Genomic DNA, 18,624 nt, shown 5'->3' on the forward strand with positions numbered 1-18,624 from the left:
CAGCCAATCACAGCTCTCTGTGAGAAATCAGAATGTGTATATATACGGCGTGCAGGGGACCATAGGAGAGCGCTGGCCGCTGCATCCATACATTATACCGGAGGATCACAGCGGGTGTCAGGAGTTATACCAACAGTGATCTTTCCTTAACTATAAGTACTACTACTCCCAACATGGAGTACACTGTGCTCCATGCTGGGAGCTGTAGTACCTGCATTAATAGACAGATCGCAGTGGGTGTCAGGAGTTACACTCGCTGCGATCTGTCTATTAATGCAGGTACTACAGCTCCCAGCATGGAGCAGAGTGTGCTCCATGTTGGGAGTAGTAGTGCCTGCTAAAGAACACATCACAGCGGGTGTCACTACTGACACATGCTGTGAAAATCCTGTCTATAGCAGAGATGCAGAGCGACTGTATACATCGCTCGCATCCCTGCTCTGTACTGCACTCCGGGCCGGCCACTCATTCATTCATCTTTTCCTCAGAGCTGTGATTGGCTGAAACCATCCAGCCAATCCCAGCTCTGGGTGGAAAATATGAATAGAACATCACTCAGAGTACAGAGCAGAGGTGCGAGCGCTGTATAGAGCCGCTCCGCTTCTCTGCTATATAATGGACGATCGCATCGGGTGTCAGACTGACACCCGGGGAGATATGTCTATAGTACAGGTACTACTACTCCCAGCATGGAACAGTCTTGTTCCATGCTGGGAGTAGTAGTACTACATAAAAAATTTGAAAAAGAGAAAAAAAAGTAAAACGCACACACACTTTATAAAAAAAAAAAATTAAAATTTTGTTATAAAAAATAAACATTTAGTTAAATACATTTTTACATCCCTACTGCGTCCATTTTTTTTTTTGGTACCCAACTATTTTGTAAAAAAAAAAAAGCAAAAGGGACCAAAAACGGCAAATTTCACACAAAGGTAAAAACGCCAGAAAAAACGGCAAAACGCAGGGAAAAACTGTGGCAGTTTTTCTGGTGTTTTTTCTGACGTTCTTATGCCACAAAAGTCGCAGGGCAAAAATCTCAGTGTAGCCTGAAAGTCTGAATACAGACTAAAAAGACAATGCCAAAAGTTTTATTCCAATGTTGGAATAAGAGAATACCGTATATACTCGAGTATAAGCCGAGTTTTTCAGCACGATTTTTCGTACCGAAAACACCCCCCTCGGCTTATACTCGAGTGAACTCTCCGCCCTCAGTGGTCTTCAACCTGCGGACCTCCAGAGGTTTCAAAACTACAACTCCCAGCAAGCCCGGGCAGCAATCGGCTGTCTGGGCTTGCTGGGAGTTGTAGTTTTGAAACCTCTGGAGGTCCGCAGGTTGAAGACCACTGTGGCCTTCGACATCATCCAGCCCCCCCCCTCTCACCCCCTTTAGTTTTGTACTCACCTACGCTCGGCGGGACGTTAGGGTGCATTGTTCCGGTGCTGCAGGACTGTCCGGTGGGGAGGTCATCCGGTGAGATAGTGGTTCCGGGCTGCCATCTTCAACGGGGGACCTCTTCTCTGCGCTTCGGGCCCTGCCCCGGAATAGTCAAGTTGCCTTGACGATGACGCAGAGGGACGTTCATTACCAACGTCCCTCTGCGTCGTCGTCAAGGCAACGCCTCTATTCTGGGCCCGAAGCGCAGAGAAGAGGCCCCCCGGTGAAGATTGCAGCCCGGAACCACTATCCCACTGACGACCTCCCCACCGGACAATCCTGCAGCACCGGACCAGCGCACCCTAACGTTCTGCCGAGCGGAGGTGAGCACAAAACTAAAGGGGGTGAGGGGGGGGGGGTGCTGGATGATGTCGAAGGCCACAGTGGTCTTCAACCTGCGGACCTCCAGAGGTTTCAAAACTACAACTCCCAGCAAGCCCGGACAGCCGATGGCTGCCCGGGCTTGCTGGGAGTTGTAGTTTTGAAACATCTGGAGGTCCCCAGGTTGAAGACCACTGTATCAGATATTGACAAGCGGTGATGATGAAGGTGGGGGGGGCGATGACGTGTGATGATGATGACAAGGGGAAGATGAAGGGGGTGTGTGGGATGATGACAGATGATGAAGGGGGTGTGGGATGATGACGGGGATGATGAAGGGGGGTGTGTGGGATGATGACAGGGGGATGATGTAGGGGGTGTGGGATGATGACAGATTATGAAGGGGGGTGTGGGATGATTACGGGGGTGATGAAGGGGGGTGTGGGATGATGACAGGGGGATGATGAAGGGGGGGTGGGGATGATGACAAGGGGATGATGACAGGGGATGATGAAGGGGGGGTGGGATGATGACAAGGGGATGATGAAGGGGGTGTGTGGGATGATGACAAGGGGATGATGAAGGGGGGGTGTGGGATGATGACAAGGGGATGATGACAGGCAGTGATGATGAAGGGGGGATGATGACAGGGTGATGATGATGAGGGTGATGATGATGGGGGTCTGGATGATGACAGGGGGATGATGTATTTCCCACCCTAGGCTAATACTCGAGTCAACAACTTTTCCTAGGATTTTGGGGTGAAATTAGGGGCCTCGGCTTATATTCGGGTAGGCTTATATTCGAGTATATATGGTACACGTCACTGACTGATTATGGTGAAAAATATAAATTTACATAAATAGTAAATGTTTTATGAGATAAAGAAATGACTATATGTCAGTTTTATGTGTTGGCAACACTTTTCATTTAAAAAAAAAATAAAAAACAAGTGCAGATCCATTAATAAATAGCAGAGTGCAGAGACTACAATTGTACAATTGTTAAACCCGACAACTAAATGGACATTTTCTCTCCAATATTGCTTCTCGAGTGACTGGGCATTTTCTACTCTTGGCTCACTTGATTTTCTTTATTCTTGCCTTCAAAGGACAACACTTATGGAGGTTTTTACTCTTGGCAGCTCCCATATTATATTCTTTTCTGGGACTGCCTTTGCTTGTTAAAATGCGCCCTGTGTATTAAAATGAAATTGTCACTACTGTTTGATGCAGCATAACTCTGTTTGACACCAAGCGCCTGCAGCTACAAAAAAAAGCAGATCTTCATTCCACTTAGACTTTCAGAGACAATTGTCTCCAAAGACTAGTTTGAGACAGTCACTTACTGTACTCTCTACAAAGTCAAAATGAAAAATTGTAGATTGGTGTTTGTGGAGGACATATATTTGCATTGTTTGCAGATCAACACAAGAGGAATAAAAAGAAGGAATAAAACAACAACATTACATTATATTCTAGTATGTTTAAGCATCTTTGATTTATTTGTGATAAACTGTGATGCCTTTCCATCTCCAAGGTCCTTTGTACTTAGTTACACAAGGTTTTTCATATAAGATATGGTAGGAAAATAAATACTATTTGTCTGAAATGTTCTAGAAAATCACATGAAATATTTTTGTTTTACAGAATGGAGTCTACAGAAAAATGTGAAGTGGTTATTCAACATTTCAATGGAAAATATTTGAAAACACCCCCAGGTGTACAAGGTAGGTGTGAACAATTGTAGATTAAAAGATAACTCCAGATGACTGCTTATGATATACATTACTTACCCAGTTGCCAATAACTAGGTCCATATTGATGTCATTGGTATGTTGGTTTGTTTACAATCAGACTGTAAGAACTGCTCGATAGAGACCTTTATATTTATATGTGGTCCGGTATCCTGACCCCTGTATCTATAAGCTTCTGGTTCAGCATTTTCTAATACATGCTTTACGTCTATGGGGAAATATGTGACACACAATTCTCTGAATTACTCTAAAAGTGAAAACAGAAATTCAGAGAAAACTTACATAGAGGGCAAATATTCTATCAATCTCCGATTTTCAAGTAAGCTGTAAATTTTCAACTAAAGTGAATAATAATAGATAGTAGGTATTTGCCAATTTACTGATATAAAAATTGTATGGTCCCCTATCAATATCAGGAAGTGGGACAACTTCACAGCAATAAGCAACAAGGGATCTCTTAAAGAGGGCCTGTGGCCAACAGTCAAAAAAATTAGAATACAATTGGGGAGATTTATCAAACTGTGCAAGAGAAAAACTGGAGTGATTTTCCCACATCAACCAATCACAGCTCAGCTTTCACTTTACCAGAGCTTGTTAGCTGAGCTGTGATTGGTTGCTGTGGGAAAATATCACACAGTTTCATAAATCTGGGCCAATATCTTAAAATAGCTTAGGGTTCCCTGATCACACATCTTTTCAAGTTTCTTGATACACCCCCTCTGTTCCTGAATATAAGGGTTTATACTGTCTGACAATTCAGGTGGGCGTGAACTTAATGGGGTACTCTGCCCACAGACATTTTATTCCCTATCCAAGGAACATGGGAATCTGGCTGCCGACATGCCCCCCCCCCCCCATGATCTCAGTGCAGCACCCGTGAAAGGGACATTGTGTCATGTCACATCCTGGCCGTGGAAACCAAGCGTTCTAAACATGCTGTTTAGAATGCCGGGTGCGACTTTGGTCCTGCATGGAGATCGCCAGGGCTCTTAGCGGCGGGTCCCCCATGATCAGACATCTTATCCCGTATCCTTTGGATAAGAAGTCTGTGGATAGAGTACCCCTTTAACCCCTTCAGGACCAAGCCCATTTTGGCCTTAAGGACCAGAGCATTTTTTGCACATCTGACCACTGTCATTTTAAACATTAATAACTCTGGAATGCTTTTAGTTATCATTCTGATTCAGAGATAGTTTTTTCGTGACATATTCTACTTTAACATAGTGGTAAAATTTTATGGTAACTTGCATCCTTTCTTGGTGAAAAATCCATAAATTTGATGAAAAATGTAAAAATTTAGCATTTTTCTAACTTTGAAGCTTTCTGCTTGTAAGGAAAATGTATATTACGGAAAAAAAAATTTGATTCACATATACAATATGTCATCTTTATGTTTGCTTCATAAAATTGACAAGTTTTTACTTTTGGAAGACATCAGAGGGCTTCAAAGTTCAGCATCAATTTTCCAATTTTTCACAAAATTTTCAAACTCGATATTTTTCAGGGACCAGTTCAGTTTTGAAGTGGATTTGAAGGGTCTTCATATTAGAAATACCCCATAAATGACCCCATTATAAAAACTACACCCCCCAAAGTATTCAAAATGACATTCAGTAAGTGTTTTAACCCTTTAGGTGTTTCTCAGGAATAGCAGCAAAGTGAAGGAGAAAATTTAAAATCTTCATTTTTTACACTCACATGTTTTTTTAGATCCAATTTTTGAATTTTTGCAAGTGGTAAAAGGAGAACAATTTTACTTGTATTTGTAGCCCAATTTCTTTCGAGTAAGCACATACCTCATATGTCTATGTAAAGTGTTCGGCGGGCGCAGTAGAGGGCTCAGAAAGGAAGGAGCGACAAGGGGATTTTGGAGAGTACGTTTTTCTGAAATGGTTTTTGGGGGGCATGTTGCATTTAGGAAGCCCCTAATGTGCCAGAACAGCAAAAAAAAAAAACACATGGCATACTATTTTGGAAACTAGACCCCTCGGGGAACGTAACATGGGATAAAGTGAGCCTTAATACCCCACAGGTGTTTCATGACTTTTGCAAATGTAAAAAAATAATAAATAATTTTTACCTAAAATGATTGTTTTCCCAAAAATGTTACATTTTAAAAAAAGGTAATAGCAGAAAATACCCCTCAAACTTTTAAGCCCAATTTCTCCCGATTCAGAAAACACCCCATATGGGGGTGAAAATTGCTCTGCTGGCGCACTACAGGTCTCAGAAGAGGAGTAGTCACATTTGGCTTTTTGGAAGCAAATTTTGCTCTGGGGGCATGCCGCATTTAGGAAGCCCCTATGGTGCCAGGACAGCAAAAAAAAAACACATGGCATACCATTTTGGAAACTAGACCCCTTGGGGAACGTAACAAGGGGTTAAGTGAACCTTTATACCCCACAGGTGTTTCACGACTTTTGCATATGTAAAAAAAAAAAAATTTTAACCTAAAATGCTTGTTTTCCCAAAAAATTTAAATTTTTAAAAAGGGTAAAAGCAGAAAATACCCCCCAAAATTTGTAACACAATTTCTCCCGAGTACAGCGATACCCCAAATGTGACCCTAAATTGTTGCCTTGAAATGCAACAGGGCTCCAAAGTGAGAGCGCCATGCGCATTTGAGGCCTAAATTAGGGACTTGCATAGGGGTGGACATAGGGGAATTGAATACCAGTGATTCGCAAACAGGGTGCCTCCAGCTGTTGCAAAACTCCCAGCATGCCTGGACAGTCAACGGCTGTCCGACAATACTGGGAGTTGTTGTTTTGCAACAGCTGGAGGCTGTGTTTTGGAAACAGTGGCGTACCAGACGCTTTTCATTTTTATTGGGGAGGGGGGCTGTGTAGGGGTATGTGTATATGTAGTGTTTTTTTACTTTTTATTTTATTTTGTGTTAGTGTAGTGTAGCGTTTTTAGGGTACAGTCACACGGGCGGGGGTTCACAGTAGTTTCTCGCTGGCAGTTTGAGCTGCGGCAGAAAATTTGCCGCAGCTCAAACTTGCAGCCGGATACTTACTGTAAACCTCCGCCCATGTGAGTGTACCCTGTACGTTCACATGGGGGGGGGGGGGGGATCCAGCTGTTGCAAAACTACAACTCCCAGCATGCGCTGACAGAGAGTTTTAGTTTTGCAACAGCTGTAGGCACACTGGTTATGTATCACTGAGTTTGTGACCTAACTCAGTGTTTCACAACCAGTGTGCCTCCAGCTGTTGCAAAACTACAACTCCCAGCATGTACGGTGCATGGTGTACGGTGACTGCTGAGAGTTGTAGTTTGCAACAGCTGGAGGAACACCGGTCGTGAAACACTGAGTTAGGTAAAAAAAAACTCTGAGTTTCACAACCATTGTGCCTTCAGCTGTTGCAAAACTACAACTCTCAGCAGTCCCCGACAGCCAAAGGGCATGCTGGGAGTTGTAGTTATGCAACCAGCAGATGCGCCACTACAACTCCCAGCATGCACTTTAGCTGTTTGTGCAAGCTGGGAGTTGTAGTTATACAACAGCTGAAGGTACACTTTTCCATAGAAAAAATGTGCCTCCAGCTGTTGGAAAACTATAAGTCCCAGCATGCCCATAAGGGAATGCTGGGAGTTGTGGTTGTCTGCCTCCTGCTGTTGCATAACTACAGCTCCCAGCATGCCCTTTTTGCATGCTGGGAGCTGTTGCTAAGCAACAGCAGGAGGCTGTCACTCACCCAACTTCTGATCCACGCTGCAGGTCAGTCCCTCGCCGCCGCTGCTCCTGGGGCCCCGATCCCAACATTGACGTCGGGGACCGGGGTCCCCAGCTCCCGGGGTCCACATCCCGCACCCGCTCACGTCCTCCGGAAAAGGGGCGGAGCAGGTTGCGGGAGTGACACCCGCAGCAGGTGCACTGATTGGTCGGCCGGTAAACCGGCCGACTAATCAGGGCGATCGTGAGGTGGCACCAGTGCCACCTCACCCCAGCTGGCTATGGCTGTTCGGGGCCGTCAGAGACGGCCCCAATCAGCCAGTAATTCCGGTTCACCGGGTCACTGGAGACCCGATTGACCCGGAATCCACCGCAGAACGCTGGACTGATCGCTGGACCCCCCTGGGCGATATGCCCCGATGCCTGCTGAACGATTTAAGCAGGCATCGGGCACCGGCTCCGCTCCAGATGGCTGCGGGGGGCCGGGAAAGCACATGACGTTCTCATACGTCATGTGTCCTTAAGAACTCGGAAATGGAGATGTATGAGAACGTCATGTGTCCTTAAGGGGTTAAGTTTAATAATGGAAGTAAGTTTCAGATAATTGCTGGGACTATACAGTCAGGGGTGTGTATTAGACATACAACCCCCCAATGTGCAACATTCATCCCCCCTCCCCCCCCCCCCGACTGAGTAATCACACCCGTCACCTGATATTCTGATATTCACTTGCATTATTACAATTAATTTCACATCTGACTGATTCCCTGAATTGTTAGCCAAAATATAAACACTCTTTCTGGATATTTCTGGACTGAAAAGATGTCTCAGGAAACAGAAGAAATGTGTTTGTCAGGGCACCCTAAGCAATTTTTTTTCAAATTTTGGGGGATGATCACAGGTTATCTTTAACACCCATGCCTAATTTCCATCTTTGCTTAACATCTCTGTTTATCATTTGAACAGTCTATATGACCTACCTCTACTTCAGTTGTTTGCATTTTAAACAGCTCAGCTTCGTGTTAAGATTGACACTTTGATAGTTTTGCCTATTGTTATATTCTATATTTATGTGATCTTTAAAATATAATGAAGTAGGACTAATGCACCATGTACACAATCATTGTTCTTCTCTGTTATCACACGTGTTTTGTAATATTAATAAAAATTATGAGGGGCATGCACTTACCATCTGCTGTGTTTCGGGGCGACAGTGAGCAATTATCAGTTGGTCAGAATTTACTGTAAAGAATACACCTTTTAATAAAATGACATTATGGTGCTGTTTGGTGCACAAAACTACACACCTGGGGTGCATGCTACAATTTCCATAGAGAGAGCTATACGTGAAAAACAAGTAACATTGTTGGGTTTATTGCAGGTTTTATGGAAAGTGAATATAGGAAGAAGGCTTTGGTAACTGGAGATGGCATTGAAACCTCAAGGGGTTATACAACATAAGGGGACTTAAATAATTACCTGTCAGCCATTAATGAACATTCTTGCCAAGAATTCATGCTTTTGTTGGTAAATGGCCATGTCATGCTGTTGGCTTGTTTGTGTGAACTGCCTATTTTTGTTTCTGTGCCTTCCCTCCATTTAAAATGCCCAGGATCCCTTGTTTCTAGGTCTCCCTCCCACATATTAGCTACTCCACCCTTTGCAGAACAGATGAACTCCCTTCCATGAGTGCTGTGCTTGAAACTGTAATTCCTTGCAGCCATGTGGAGAATGATCTCCTTCCCACCCAGTGGTTGCTCCACCCATTGAATGCTATGCTCCTTTTCAAGACCTGACTAGTGATATAATGTTTTAAGCTGCACTGCAACCTGGGAAAGGCCTGAGACAACACTCATTTTGTATGCTGCAAAAAAAATTAGCACCCGGGGCAAAGATCACATAAGAATCGCGAGACCATCATGAAACACAGGTAGAGACACTGTATTATGGACTACACTAACTTTACAGCCCCTGTAGCATAGTCAAATAAAATAAAATCCAGGAAAACCCCTTTAAGTATAGAAATCACTACAGCACCTTTTATCCCCTTTGTAGGCTGTGTTCACATGGGGCATTTAATTAGTGGTACCGTAACTAAATACCTCAAAATCAGGGCCGTCTTCAGGGGGGTACAGGCAGTACTCCAGTAAGGGGCCCGAGCTCCCAAGCGGGCCCGGCCCGCTGCACCCCCTGCAGAAGCCTGGGTTGGAACATTGGCAGTGGCATGAGGCTAGGAGTACTCAGTGACTGGAGGTCCAGAGGCTACAGAGTCTGTACTACATACTGTACAGACAGGACGCTCACTGCTGCCTCCACTGTCTGCCTTCTCTTCACTGTTTCTGGCTCCTCCTGCAGATGGCACACAGGAACAGAGGCTGCTCAGGGGAAGATCTGCTACACTGGGTAAGAGGAGAGCCTGATCTTATTACTATGTGAGGAAGGGGGTCTGACAGTCCTGCTGTGTGAGTGTGGGGGGGGGGGGGGGCTGGAGAGGGGAGACCCTGTTATAAGGGGGGCTGGAGAGGGGAGAACTGCTATAAGGGGGGGCTGGAGAGGGGAGACCTGTTATAAGGGGGGTCTGGAGAGGGGAGACCTGTTATAAGGGGGGGGCTGGAGAGGGGAGACCTGTTATAAGGGGGGGCTGGAGAGGGGAGACCTGTTATAAGGGGAGGCTGGAGAGGGAAGACCTGTTATAAAGGGTGGGGGGGCTGGAGAGGGGAGACGTGTTATAAGAGGGGTGTCTTAGGAGTGAAGATCTGCTATTACTACTGTGATAGGGAGGGGGGCACTTTGTTTCTCTTTTTTTTTTTTGCAATTCAAGTTGTTTATTGTATTTTAAGTATATTTTAATTTAGTTACCTACAGTTAAAAACCACGTCCAGTATAAAACAGGCATTCTGATTGCGGGACACTATGATATATATCTTGTGTATAGGGGATAAGAAGTAAGGTACGGGAGTACCCCTTTAAGCTCTGCAGTATACAGGATTTGATCAGTAACAGTATGATGGTAATATGTATGGTGATATTCCCCCTTTCCTTCCTTCCTCATTGAGCTCACGGGCTCTTGTTTTTTTGTCCTGTGTTTAAAACATTTTTTTTATGGATGATGGGGAAGATGGCAGTCGTGTCCTGGGGGCCGCTACAAGAGGTCGCCTCACAATTTTACTGTTGTTTTCTAAAAAGAGTGGTGAAATTGCAGTGGTAATTAGTGTGACCACAACCTCAAAGGGGTTATCCCGCACTTTAAAAGCTTTATTACCTATTCACAGGACAGATGATAAGTTTTTAAGTCTTAGACGGACCATTTAATGAGTGGTACAGTTGCAAATTAAACCTAAAGTAGCAGACATATGCAATAGTCAATGATAAATAAAGTCACAATTTAGCCCAAATGTTGCCGATTCTCTTTAATATCAGGATTGTTTACATTAAAGCCTGCCAAAAGTCACATAATAAATGCGCCAAACTCAGTTTCTCTGTTTACATTGGCCATTTGCTCTAGGTTTACAGGCACAAATGCTTTAGTAAATATATATATATATATATATATATATATATATATATATATATATAATCAATACATTATTTAATATTTTTAAATCTGCATTCGAGCGACTAAAAACAAACACTGATTTCATTGTCAGATGTGGATGTGCAGCAAAAGTCATCGTCAAGTAAAGCACTGTCCAAAATGTATATCCTTTTTCTTCCAATGTGCTTGAAATTTAGTTAGCGAGAATGTTTAATGTTTACACTATAGATTATAAAGCAAGCGTGACATATGTACCAAAGGCACATCATCTGCAATAATCTAAAGAATAACAAACACGCATGTAAATTCTCAGTAAATAAACAACGACACCATCCTGGACTGCAAAAACATCTGTAGCTATCATTACAAAATACATGTGGCTCCATTTTATTGATACTGCACAATCCTTGAAAGGACCCAGGAAAAATTAGCATAGTATCCCATTCCTCAGCTCCTCTGTTTTTATGTCCTTGATACCCCAAAATAAAGGAATGTGAAGATTTTGTATGCTAGCCGTGAGGGATTTTGCCTTCTTCCTATTTTGTTTACTACCCATGACAAGAAACTTATCTGGGCGGTGATTGAGCACCTGGTATATATCGTGAATTACAGCGTGGTGGGAATCTGCTATCGAATTCTTTAACTAATATATTTTAATTGTAGATAGACCTGTACATTATTCCTTACATATAGATTCATCATGAGAGCCTTGTGGTCTATAGGCAATGGACGCTTTCTTTCAAAGCCAATACTCCAACACAGTACGCACAATACAGAACATTACCGTAACACCACCAGCTGTGATCATCACAGAGCAAATGACAGTCTACATCACTTGCTAAATTGGAGCATGCTACATTTGTACAGCAAATATATCCTACAGCAGTTTAAAACAAGTGTATTTACTCGCATAGGTCTCTCTCTAGGTTGCCAACTTGTCTCTATAATTACTGACACAAGTAAGTTGTCTTGGTTTAGGAGATCAATACATTCAGATAAAAAAGAAACTACATTTAGTGAATTAAAGTACTTTTATACCGTATATATCTCATGTGAAGTTTAGTTTAAATAATAAAAAAATAAAAATAAACTAGATTTTTATTTATCTTCAATTTGGTTTCCAGATTATTTGCCTATATATTTAATTCCCTATTGCATACTAGTGTGTATGGGTGAATACAGTCATTTCCTGCTAAGTGCTCTGATCCGAAGTTGCATAAAATCATTAAAAATTCTTTCTGCTAAATCATTAGTATTTATGAATATTTCATTTTAATGGGAGTTTGAGTCTCCTGATTAGATTTTTTAGGAGTTTTTATTTTCCTCTTAGGAACAAAACATTGCATCTGAATTTCTAGTACAGCTTCACCACATGAATTTCCCAACTGTATCTAGATTCACATTAATTCTTCCCATTAATTTAGGCCCATTTGGAACTGACTCATATAACACTTCCCCAGTTCTGCTTTTGTTTCTCACAGGGAGTGTTTCATTGTTGAGAATACAACAGAGCTCTGCTAAATACATACAAATCCCTGCATCCATATATTAGTTAACACATAGCAAGGGCAGAGAATTGGATTACTTGTTGTAAAACTTTTTAAATACTACATTATAAAGAATTTTAAAGAGATGGAGAGGACAGAATATACCCAATGATAATGGAGGAATTAAAGCAGATATATCAGCAGGAAAAGGCCTATGAATAGATACGGATTGATATCAGGATTTCTGGTAAACCTTCTTTATTCCGGAAAGATATAAGCCTTATTTAAATATGAGACTTAAATGCCCAGGGGCGCTTCTTAGCATGACAGGAGCCCAGATAAGTCCAGCCCATATATATATATATACAGGGGCGGACACAGACAACAGAGGGCCCCTGTGCAAAGAATGTGCCTGGGCCCCCCCCCCCAAAAAAAAAAAGTAATATGCCATAAAATTGCACTGCAACTCACATTAATCTGCATTAGATAGGCAGCAGTTCCCCCACATTAGGTAGCATAGATTCCCCACATTAGGTAGCATATATTCCCCACATTAGGTAGCATTGCATAGTTTCCCCACATTAGGTAACATAGCATAATTTCCCCACATTAGGTAGCGTAGCATATATTCCCCACATTAGGTAGCGCAGCATATATTCCCCACATTAGGTAGCGTAGCATAGATTCCCTACATTAGGTAGCGTAGGTAGCGTAGCATAGCATATATTCCCCACATTAGGTAGCATGGCATAGATTCCCCACATTAGGTAGCGTAGCATATATTCCCCACATTAGGTAGTGTAGCAAAGATTCCCCACATTAGGTAGCATAGCATATATTCCCCACATTAGGTAGCATAGATTCCCCACATTAGGTAGCATAGCATATATTCCCCACATTAGGTAGCATAGATTCCCCACATTAGGTAGCATAGCATAGATTCCCCACATAAGGTAGCGTAGCATAACCCCAACAAACAAACACACACACACACACTCTCACTCACCCACACACTCTTACCTGGCCTGCACTACTTACATTTGCCCATGGGGACTTCCTGGCAGAGGTGCGCGCTATAAGTGACATCATCGCACGCTCTGCGCTGGACGTCAGCGTCCAGGTGCTTGCGATGACGTCACTCACTGCACGCACCTCAGCCAGGAAGTCCCCATGGGCAGATGTAAGTAGCAGTTTAGTGACTGGGCAAGACTGGTTTCCCTGTCATATGTGCACTGGCAGGGCTGCCATCAGAAATTTCGGGGCCCCTTACACAACTCAAGGCCTGAGACCCCCACCGATCACCTCGGTTGAAGTGGTTCTCCAGCTGTTGGAAAGCTAAAACTCCCATCATGTCTGGAGAGCATCAGGCAATGGGAGTTGTAGTTTTGTAACAGCTGAAGAGACACAGATTGGACACAGTTTTACCCATCATCACTGCAGAACTTACAAGTGACTACAGCTCTGATGGGACAGTCATAAGAACACACAATGATGTCAGTGACCTGAGTGACGTCTTCTTTTCTTCTTCATCTCGTCCAGAGACCAGGTCTTCCCCCAGCTCCATCTTCTCTGCAGAGTCTGACATGCAGACATCATTGGCTCCTCACTGTCAGCAGATCCTCATCCTCTGCATGAAGACAATAATCATTATAACCTTGCCAGAAAGTGTAACCTAAATAAAATACTGCCCCACACTGTACCCTGAATATAATACTGCTATACACTGTACCCACTAAATATAATCCTGCCACACACTGTACCCTGAATATAATCCTGCCACACACTGTACCATGAATAGCATACTGCCATACACTGTACCCACTAAATATAATACTGCTATTCACTGTACCCACTAAATATAATACTGCCCCACACAGTACCCTAAATAAAATACTGTCACACACTGTACCCTAAATAAAATACTGCCCCACACTGTACCCTAAATATAATATTGCCAGACACTGTAACCTGAATACAATACTGCTGTACACTGTACCCACTAAATATAATACTGCTATACACTGTAACCTGAATATAATACTGCCACACACTGTACTCCGAATATAATACTGCCACACATTGTACCCACTAAATATAATATTGCCACACACTGTACCCTGAATATAATACTGCTATACACTGTACCCTGAATATAATAATACTATACACTGTACCCTGAATATAATACTGCTACACACTGTGCCCACTAAATATAATCCTGCCACACACCGTACCCTGAATATAATAATGCTATACACTGTAACCTGAGTATAATACTGCTATACACTGTACCCACTAAATATAATCCTGCCACACACTGTACCCTGAATATAATACTGCTATACACTGTACCCACTAAATATAATCCTGCCACACACTATACCCACTAAATATAATACCTCTTATCCTCTGTGTCCTCATCATTCCTCATCACCCCCATAACCCCTGCCAAACCTCTCCTCAACACTACTATAACCACCCCCGCACCTCTCCTCATCATTACTATAACCCCCCCACACCTCTCCTCATCACTACTATAACCCCCCCCCAGGCACCTCTCATCACTACTATAACCCCCCCCCCACACCTCTCCTCATCACTACTATAACCCCCGCACCTCTCCTCATCACTACTATAACCCCCCACACACCTCTCCTCATCACTACTATAACCCCCCCCACACACCTCTCCTCATCACTACTATAACCCCCGCACCTCTCCTCATCACTATTATAACCCCCGCACCTCTCCTCATCACTATTATAATGCCCCCTGCATATCTCACCACCCCATAACAACCCCCTGCACCTCTCTTCACCCCCATAACACCCTCCTGCACCTCTTATCACCCCCATAACCCCCCCTGCACCTCTCATCACCCCATAACACCCCCCCCCTCATCACCCCCATAACACCCCCTGCATCTCTCATCACTCCCATAACACCCCCTGCATCTCTCATCACCCCCATAACCCCCCCTGCATCTCTCATCACCCCCATAACCCCCCTGCACCTCTCATCACCCCCATAACCTCCCCATGCACCTTTCATCCCCCCATAACACCCCCCTGCACCTCTCATCCCCCCATAACACCTCCCTGCACCTCTCATTACCCCCATAACCCCCCCTGCATCTCTCATCACCCCCATAACCCCCCTGCACCTCTCATCACCCCCATAACCTCCCCATGCACCTTTCATCCCCCCCATAACACCCCCTGCACCTCTCATCCCCCCCCATAACACCCCCCTGCACCTCTCATTACCCCCATAACACCCCCTGCACCTCTCATTACCCCCATAACACCCCCTGCACCTCTCATTACCCCCATAACCCCCTGCACCTCTCATCACCCCCATAACCTCCCCATGCACCTTTCATCCCCCCATAACACCCCCTGCACCTCTCATCCCCCCATAACACCCCCTGCACCTCTCATTACCCCCATAACCCCCCCCCCTCTCATCACCCCTATAACACCCCAAGCACCAGTTCCCCTGCACCTCTCATCACCATTGTAGTCTGCAAACAACATAGCCCCCATCCAACCCCCCCCCCCCCACACACACACACACACACACACACACACACACACATACATATATACACACACATACACACACACACACACACACACACACACACACACACCCCGTTCACTTACTCTGCCGGGGTTCGGTGCAGCTGCTGCTCCTGTCAGAGTGTCACTGCACGGGGAGGATCCGTCGGGAGGCTGCTGGACTGGAGATCGTGCCGGGACAGGTCAGGTGACTGGAGTAGACGTGCGTGCCTGCGCGGGGCACGTCGACTCCCATCAGCCCCTGGCCTGTCCGGCCCTGCCGTACTTCTTAAGGGGCCCGCGCCCTAGAAAGAGCGGGCCTCATAGTCCTGCGGGCCCCCCAGACTATGAGGCCCGGTCATAGTTCTGACGGGTACCCAGCCAGGAGTCAGTGAGTGACAGTCGCAGTCACTCACTGACTAGCCGGAAAAAAAAAAGTACAGGGACGTCCGGGCCTCCCTGAAGCTCCGGGCCCCATACAAGTGTATGGGTTTACCCCCTGATGGCGGCCCTGTGCACTGGGTCCGATGGTAGGACCGGCCCATCGTGTGAGGGCGGGCCCCCTCCCACGCTGGGCCCCTGTGCAGCTGAACCGGCTGCACAGGCGATATGTCCGCCCCTGTATATATATATATATATATATATATATATATATATATATATATATATATTTTTTTTTTTTTACTGCTCCCTTGTCACTTGTATTAACCTACCCTGTTTGACTGACAGCCAATAGATGAAGAGCAAAGGAACTTGACTTATCTGAGCACTTGCTGTGCTGGAGAATGCCCAATTGGTATTTAAAGGGGTTATCCATGAATAGAAAAACAAAGCCACTTTCTATCAAAAAAACACTCCCTGTCTGCCTACAGGTCGGGTGTGGTTCTGCAGCTCAGTTCCATTGAAGTGAATAGAGCCAAGTTGTAATGCCAAACACAACCCGGAGACAGACGTGGAACTGTTTTTGAAAGAAATTAGCTTTGTTTTATTTTTCCTGGATATCCCCTTTAAGCCTCATTCATGTATTAAAAAAGAGTAAAGGAGTACTCCGGGATAGCGAAATTCAGAAACAAATATAGCCCCTATTGCAGTTTGCTAGCTCACCATCAACAGGCACTTTTCATCTCTAAAATCACCCGACCTGTTCGCCCGCAATGTTGGTACTTCAGGGTCCATGGAGCTGCGATGCTGCTGATACTACAAGTCCCATAATGCACTGCACCTCTTTCTGAATATCCATAGAATGGGATAGGTTGACATGTGGCACAGAAAGGAGAAAAAACTTTCGATGCATGAGTGGTGACAAGTTGACCACAAGATGGCCGGCACTATTAAAGTAATGGTAGTTGACTGTCCGTAATTCAACAAAAACTACTGAACTTCCTGTCAGCATGGAGCATAGAGCAAGTATATTAACCATTTATATAACTTTTGGTTAGGGAGTTAAACAGAAACAGTTTTTGTATCCTGGAGTACTCCTTTAATAAATGAGAAAATTATACATTTATAAAGCCTACAGATTGTCAGATGTACAAAAGCCTATAGATGACTATGAATTTCTGTCCATGTGATATATAGATGAGCAGGTCAGTCTGAGCAGAAGCCATTGCTGCTTAGTGGCTCTTCACTCTGTCTTATAAAGCTGGTGAACCCCCCTATTAATGGGCCATATAGAGAAAGGTTGTCTTAGCATTACAACCCTTTTAAATGTATTTTTAGAATACAGATCAAGGGCAAACATTTCAGTGCATAACAATGTCTATTAAAAAAGTAAAGTTTCAATGTGTTTTTGCAGTCAATGTCACATGAGGCAGTCTTGTAGGGGACATTTCTGTGACTTCCTCGGAATATGGGTTGCAGGAATCCATTTATCTGTATATGATTGTTTCAGCTCAACCACATGGAGCTGATTTTCAGTCGCAGCTATTTCTCCTACAAATCTTCTGCATGGAAATCCACCCGTATGCTAAGTATTATGAACAGTTTTTTCAGGTTGTAAAAAAAACTGTTGTGCTGCTTAAATAACATTTCTTCCAGATAAAGTAAATAAATGGATGCATGACAATATCTCCACTGCACATACTAATCTTACAATCAATGTGACTGATAGCCATTTCTAATTCTTAGGACAGCTTTAAGTATAGATTACACAATGGCTCATTAAATCCTGATGGAGACTTCTCTTTATAGGACTCTGTGATCATCCTTCTTTTAAATCCAGATCTCAACTGTTTCCACTCTATCTCTTTCAGGTGACAAAAACATTGTATGTTATCTGAGCTTCAGTACAATACTAGTATATAGATGATATAATCAACCATCTTCATTCTGACTCGTCATTGTTGTTAATGCAATAGGTTTTGCTTACATTTCTCTTGCCCGAAGCAATGCCAGCAGTCAATACAGTTTCTTGCTGACCTTGCATGATTATTGAAAAAATGATGCATCATGCTGTATAGTGCAGAATTTTTAAGAATAAAATAAACTGTAAAATTTAAGTACACATGGTATTCTGGAGATGAGTTAGTATTACAAGCTAGCCTCCCTAAAAACAAGAAAATTTACAAGATTGTACAAACCGGGATATTCAGAATGACCCCCAAATCCCCCCCAGCCTATCAGCAGCCAGTCATCCTTGTGATGTCGCAGCCCTATATAAATGACAGACATATTCCGGATCATCACTTCATCCTTTCACTGCAGAGAGATAGGATTGAAACATCTCTTTATTCTCTTCAATTTTGACACCATATGGTCTTCCTGCTGCCACATTGACGCTCTGCAGCAGTGATTCTAATAGCAATGCCTGTAATCTGCATGTCATACTGAATAATACTATTATTTCACTAAC

At 43.8% G+C, this 18,624-nt stretch overlaps 1 protein-coding gene across 1 annotated transcript in view; it reads left to right on the top strand.

The window, feature by feature from the left end:
- Positions 1-18,624, top strand: part of RBMS3 (RNA binding motif single stranded interacting protein 3) — a 763,640-nt gene that overhangs the window by 584,999 nt on the left and 160,017 nt on the right. The window contains exon 6 of the mRNA XM_056520078.1: positions 3,406-3,485. Within this exon, the coding sequence (XP_056376053.1) occupies positions 3,406-3,485 (80 nt within the window). The remainder of the gene's footprint in view (positions 1-3,405; positions 3,486-18,624) is intronic.

The sequence above is a fragment of the Hyla sarda genome, chromosome 5, assembly GCF_029499605.1.
Source record: "Hyla sarda isolate aHylSar1 chromosome 5, aHylSar1.hap1, whole genome shotgun sequence".
Lineage (NCBI taxonomy): Eukaryota > Metazoa > Chordata > Amphibia > Anura > Hylidae > Hyla > Hyla sarda.